The sequence below is a fragment of the Emys orbicularis genome, chromosome 21 (genome assembly GCF_028017835.1).
Source record: "Emys orbicularis isolate rEmyOrb1 chromosome 21, rEmyOrb1.hap1, whole genome shotgun sequence".
Taxonomy (NCBI): Eukaryota; Metazoa; Chordata; order Testudines; family Emydidae; genus Emys; species Emys orbicularis.
In genome coordinates, this window is record NC_088703.1 from 20,548,600 (window position 1) to 20,555,008 (window position 6,409).

Here is a 6,409-nt window from a genome sequence, read left to right on the forward strand (position 1 = left end):
ACTCTCATGCTCCAGGGCGCACGCTGGGCCCAGGTGGATCAGGAAGGAATCTCTGCCCCGCTCAATGGGAGAGGGTCGCTCCAAGGGGGGCACTTTGTGTGTGCGAGGTGCCCTACTCTGCTCTGAGCTGCTGCTCCAGGGAGGCTAGATGGACCTGTTGGAAAAGCTCAGGGCAGCCTGGGCACCTCTTGACGACTGCTGAGATTCCCCCTGTTCCCAGCTGGTCCCTGAACTGGGCAGCTCCTATGTGGGGCTGGGAGATGATGCGGGGGTGGGGGCTGGGCAGCTGCAGGAGGGGATGTGGTTTGCTCGGTGTTACAGGAACTTGGCTTTGTTCTGACCGTGGTAGATTTCGGCTGGAGATTGCAGAGAAACCATCTGATGGGGAAGAAAAGGGCCGAGCGCATCACGGGCTTCCTGGGGCTGCAGCCCCCGGCGCAGTTCCTCATTCCGCTCGCACTCGGGCCTCAGGCTCGGTGGAGCTCGGCACCAGGATGTTGGTGGCAGAGCTGAGGGGCCCCCACTGCCCCGTCATGGCGTCTGCTCTCACCGTCCTCCTCCTCGGTGAGTATCGGAGACAGCCAGGATGTGTGTCCATGCAGGGGGCGGGGGGAGTATGAGACAGGGTGTGGGATCCAGGTGCTCTGGGATCTGGTCACTAACGAGCCATCTCCTCTCCAGGCTGCTGGCTGGCCGGGCACAGCGGGGCGTGGGGAGGTGAGTATCAGTCTGTGGGGAGGATGGTAACATCAGGGATGGGGGAGGGGATACGTGGGGTGGGGAAAAGAGGAACTGAGCCCTGAACCTTCCCCCCAAACTCAACCCAAGCTCTCCCTGTGAGCTCAGACCTGGCCCCGTTCTTCTGTGCCCCCCGACCACCAATGGAGTAACTAGGAGCCAAATCTGGCTCCCAGGGTCTGAGGAAGCAGACGGGAACCGTCCCCTGGTTCAATGTCCTGCCCCCCACCGGCTGTGAGGATCTGGGGGCAGCACGTGGATTTATTTCAGCTCAGACAAATGCTAACAGGGCCTGTCCGTGGGCTCTAGATCCCCTCAGGGAACCGAAACATTCACGGTCAGTGCAGCCATGGGGGAGAACCCCCCAGATCCACCCCTGCCCCCAGATCCATCCCCAATAGCTTCCTCCCCTGCACTCGCAGCCCCCCCACCCACAGTTCCCAAGACACGTGAAAAGGCCTGGGGAAAGGTGGGTCTTGTGCGATTCCCACCGGTCACAGACTCTATTTACAACCACAGGGCAGGGGGCAGAGCTGCTGGGGGCCCACTGGTCAGGCTCCCTGGCTGGCCTGTGGTTGGGCCGGGGATGGGGGACGGGTGGGGCAGGTGATCTCTGATGCAGCTGGATCTTGAGCTACGTCTGAGTGAACCCCCTGCCCCCAAGCTCCATGGGCAGCAGTGCCAACCCTGGTAGGGGACAGACTCCTAGAGAGGCCGAATGACAGATGGACTGAATTGTGGCGGGAGAAGGCGGGGGCTGTGTCTCCCCTGTTTAACTCCTGTCTCTTGTTGAAAGCAGGACGTGAATTTCTCAAACCCACCATCTGGGTGAGCCCCAGCAGGGTGGTGGCGCTCGGGGGAAGAGTCACCATCCGCTGTGCGGGTCGGTACCCGGGCATGGAGTTCTTTCTGCGTAAAGCTGGACACCTGAACCCGCAGGTGCGGTCGGTGCCTGATGGGACCATGGCTGAATTTCCCATCTGCAGTGTCAGCCGGGAAGATGGAGGGCGCTACACCTGCGACTATCGCTCCATAACGGATCAGAATCGCACATCGCAACTCAGCGACCACGTCGAGATCATTGTAGGAGGTGAGGGAGGGGCCCGGCTCAGCATCCTGGCTCCCAGCCCCACACCCAGCCAGATCCCCATGGGGTCGCTGCACCGATGGGACGCTCAAAGCCAGGCTCTGCCCTGATCCCTGAGTCCAGCAGAGGGGACGCCTGGCCAGGGAGTGGGGACGGAGTCACTGGGGGGTTCCCCAGCCAGGGGGAAGAAGCAGCAACTGGAGATTTGGGGCAGAGAAAGGGGGGACCCATACTGCCAGGGGGAGCTCCAGAGTAGGGGGGCCTTCCCCAGGCAACACATTAGTTAGGGGGTGATGGGCGGAGCTGAAGGTTATAAACCTCAGTGTATAGTAGAGACTTGCACAGTCCCCTAAAAGTCAGTGGTGGTATTTTGCACAGAACCCAGGAGTCCTGGCCCCCATCCTCCCTGCTCTCCAGCTAGACCCCACTCCCTTCCCAGCAGAGAAGCCAGGGAGTGAATGGACCCTGGAGACTGGACTGGCCTGTCACGCGCTAGGGAGCAGAGCTCTGGGCCCCCAGGGGCTGTGGTTGCTCCGTGTCTCATGCTGTTAGCCCAGGGCTCAGAGGAAACTCTGGCCCCTGTGGAAAGGCATCCAGGAGCCCGTCCCCAGGGCCGCCGGGTCTGACCCACCACTGAGGCCGCGTGGTGAGGACGGGCCCCAGGACTGAGTGACGGGGCCTGCGTCTCACGGCCTGTCTGCTTCCCACTGCAGAGCCCAGCTACCCCAAACCCAGCATCTACCTGAGACCCAGCGGGAGGGTCTCCCTGTGGGGAGCCGTGAGCATCTGGTGTCGGGGGCAGCGCCGGGGCGTGCGGTTCGTGCTGAATAAAGAGGGACGCCATTTTGCAGCTATGGATTCAGACGACTTTGAAACTGTGTTTCCCATCCACAACATGAGCCGGGAGCAGAGCGGGAGCTACAGCTGCTCCTATCACAGCAGATCTAAGCCGTTCAATGTGTCGTACCCCAGTGATCCTGTGGAGCTGGTGGTGGGAGGTGAGGGGCCCAGCTCTGCGTCCCTGTTCCCAGCCCCACCCCCGCCCCCAGCCAGACACTCATGGGGGCTCGGTGCCAATGGGACGCTCAGAGCCAGGCTCTGCCCTGAGCCCTGACCCCGCAGAGGGGACGCCTGGCTGGGGAGTGGGGATGGAGTCATTGGGGGGCTCCCCAGTGGTGGGGAGCAGCAGCCACTGGAGATTCAGGGCAGACGGAGGGGGCTCTCTCCCCAGGGGGAGCTGCAGAGAAGGGGGCTTTTCCCAGGGGGATACTCCGCCAGCTTGCTCCCATTCTTGGGATCCATAGAGGAGTTGGGGTTTGGGGGCAGGCAATTCCTGTGGAAACAGGTTGTTGTGCTCAGGGGTGGGTGGGGCTCAGACATCAGAGGGAGGGGCAGTCCCGGACCCCCAGCTTCTCCAATGCCTCCTGCACTGCAGGTCACTGCCTGGAATTTGCTGGAGGATCCCAGGGAAGGGACAGGATCTGGGGGGCTGGGCTGTGAAATTGGGCCCAGCTGGGTGCCAGTGTCCTTGGGCAATAACCCACACTCTTGGGCCACATGACACCCCCCTGGCCTCAGAGCTGCAGCACCTGGGAGACCACAGACTGGGCCAGACCTGCCGGACAATGGATTGGGGGCTCCGGTCCCAGGGCAGCGCCAGCTGCTGATCTCCAAGTGACTCTTCCCTTCCCCACACAGCAGCCTCCCCGGATTTCAACAAAACCAACGTCGCCCGCCTGGGGCTGAGCGCCGTGGTTGTGCTCGTCCTGGGGCTGATCCTGGCTGAGGCCTATTACAGCCGCCCAAGGGGAGCACCCTAGGTGAGGTGATCCCCCCCCTTCTGTGCCCCTTGCTCCCCCCAGGGGCTGGGCCCAGGGTGACACGGACCCCTCTAACCCGCCATCTCTCTGCACTCCCAGGAGCCTGGATCCGGCTGTGCAGGGAAGAGAATCTCCCTGGGGGACAAGCCGCTTTCCTGTGGAGTGCTGAGACGCCGGCACAAACCCCCTGCCACCAAACACCCCTGCCTTGGAGAATCCCCCCCAACAGCTCCCAACCTGACAGCGGCACCCCAGGATTGAACCCCCGATGCCATGTGTGACGTTGCACTTCATATGTTTATGGAAATACATTATATTTACACTCATAAGCATAACTGGAATATGCTTTATGCCAAAGGTCTCTTGTAAGGTATCATTAAAAAGCTTATAATCTACTGAGTGTGATCATCCTATTTGTATGAATGTATCGTTCTTCTATCTAAATCTAGAAATATAAAACTAACTCTGAGGTCCTATTGTAATTATGCAAAGTGTGGGCTATTAATGGTGGTTTAGAATTTGATGGCACCCATTGACTAGGATAATTGGCCGTAGATGGTTTATTTACTTGCAAGCCTTCTTGTGGACTTGGAGGCCAGCCTGTGGTTAATGAAGAATGAGGTCGTACAGTGACATGTGACCATGTCACCTGATACTGGAATCCATCTTAAACCTACAAAGAGTCCTGTGGCACCTTATAGACTAACAGACATATTGGAGCATAAGCTTTCGTGGGTGAATACTCACTTGGTCAGATGAATGACGAAGTGGGTATTCACCCATGAAAGCTTATGCTCCAATACGTCTGTTAGTCTATAAGGTGCCACAGGACTCTTTGTCTCTTTTTACAGATCCAGACTAACACGGCTACCACTCTGATCTTAAACATGTTGCTTTACCATTTAGAGGGAGGGGTGGGAACCCAGAGAGACAAAGGATTCCAGCCTTGGGGTGGAACAGAACAAAGGGGGCTGCCAGTCATGAGGAATCCCCTAGTTACTACCTGAGCTGGAAGTAACAAGGGCTGTATCAGAGGAAAGGATTGGGCCCAGACTAGGAAGGAGTCTAGTCTGTGAAAGAAGCTTATTGGAACATCTCTAAGGGTGAGATTTACCTGTATTCCGTTTCTTTAATTTATTAGGCTTAGACTTGCGTGTTTTGTTTTGTTTTGCTTGGTAACTTACTTTGTTCTGTCTGTTATTACTTGTGACCACTTAAATCCTACTTTTTATACTTAATAAAATCACTTTTGTTTATTAATTAACCCAGAGTAAGTGATTAATACCTGGGGGAGCAAACAGCTGTGCAAATCTCTCTATCAGTGTTATAGAGGGCAGACAATTTATGAGTTTACCCTGTATAAGCTTTATACAGAGGAAAATGGGTTTATTTGGGGTTTGGATCCCATTGGGAGCTGGGTGTCTGGGTGCTGGAGAGAGGAAACCTGCAGAGCAGGTTTTGGTTAAAGTCTGCAGCTTTGGGGGTGTGGACCAGACCTGGGTCTGTGTTGCAGCAGGCTAGCATCTCTGGCTCAACAAGGCAGGGTTCTGAAGTCTCAAGCTGACAGTGGAAAACGGGCTCAGAGGTAATTCCAGCACATCAGGTGACAGTCCCAAGGGGGTCTTTGGGACCGAACCCATCACAATCGGACTTTAACAACAGCCGCGGTGACTCCAGCTCCAGCCCAGCTCCACTGGTTCCTCTGCCCCCCCCAGGACAGTAACTAGCATCTCTGGGGCCAGCAGGGAGACACCCAAACCCGGGGGATTTTCCGGCTAGAGACTCGCTCCAGCTAACGGGGCCGGGGCTGGAACAAACCCCTCGTTTCACATGGTGCCTGCCACGGCTCCCCTGGTTCCTGCTCTGCTGTGTCTGTAACAGCCAGTCCCAGGGGTCAATGGGGTGGTTGCAATGCGGCTGAGCAGGCTGCGGGCTCTGGACCCCACCCCTGGCCTGTGTTTAACCCTGTTTAATGTGGGGCAGGGGCTGGGGAGTGTTCGCACCTTGGGCCCTTTATTGCGTCTCCATGATCAGAACAAGGTGCACTGGGTGCCCCCATGGTGGGCATTTGAGGGGAGTGAGTGGGGAGAGGCGATGGTGCTCCCCAGGAGGGAGCTGCGATTTCTACACCTTAGCAGGTTTCTCTCTCACTTCCCCACTCCTACTCCTGCCCCCTCAGTCCTGGGTGACCCACTTTCTTTCCCCTCAGTCTCCTGCCCACTGAGGGATAGCTCAGTGGTTTGAGCATTGGCCTGCTAAACCCAGGGTTGTGAGTTCAATCCTTGAGGGGGCCACTTAGGGATCTGGGGCAAAAATCAGTACTTGGTCCTGCTAGTGAAGGCAGGGGGCTGGACTCGATGACCTTTCAAGGTCCCTTCCAGTTCTAGGAGATAGGATATCTCCACTAATTTATTTTTTATTTATTCCCCTCTGCCCCACACTCCCTGCCCCATAATGGCCCCCCATACCTCCCCTTCCCCTCCCCCTTCCCTCTAGATGCTTCTGCCCCACCCACATTTCCAGACCCCCCAATACCCTTTCCTTACCCCCTTCTCTGCTCCCCACACTTTGCCATGTAGCCCCCCCATCCTCTGTGGGTCTGAGCTGGGAGTGGGGGGCAGAATTATTTCCAGCCAAAACCCCCATGGAGCTGGGAGGCAGGAGGGAGAGGGGACAGGGGTGCCCCCATGCCCACGGGGCAAGTTAAGCCTGGAACACACATGGGGGGACCCCAAATCCCCCCTCCTCTGTCACTGTCCTGCCC

General features: G+C 57.7%; 1 protein-coding gene across 1 annotated transcript; it reads left to right on the forward strand.

Annotated features, from left to right (window-relative positions):
• The first annotated feature begins 533 nt into the window (after positions 1–533).
• LOC135893083 (immunoglobulin superfamily member 1-like) lies at positions 534–4,263 on the forward strand. Its single transcript, XM_065420869.1, has 5 exons — positions 534–564; positions 1,538–1,828; positions 2,539–2,823; positions 3,524–3,645; positions 3,745–4,263. Exons 1-4 carry the CDS (start codon positions 534–536, stop codon positions 3,643–3,645), a joined length of 729 nt encoding a protein of 242 aa, XP_065276941.1. The 3' UTR covers positions 3,745–4,263.
• Positions 4,264–6,409: the final 2,146 nt, after the last annotated feature.

Bases quoted from the DNA above. Each gene is read 5' to 3' on its own strand.
- LOC135893083 (XM_065420869.1), top strand. From the start codon at position 534: ATGGCGTCTGCTCTCACCGTCCTCCTCCTCG. The intron at 565-1,537 runs GTGAGTATCGGA...TGTTGAAAGCAG, and splicing joins TCTCACCGTCCTCCTCCTCG to GACGTGAATTTCTCAAACCC. The intron at 2,824-3,523 runs GTGAGGGGCCCA...TTCCCCACACAG, and splicing joins TGTGGAGCTGGTGGTGGGAG to CAGCCTCCCCGGATTTCAAC.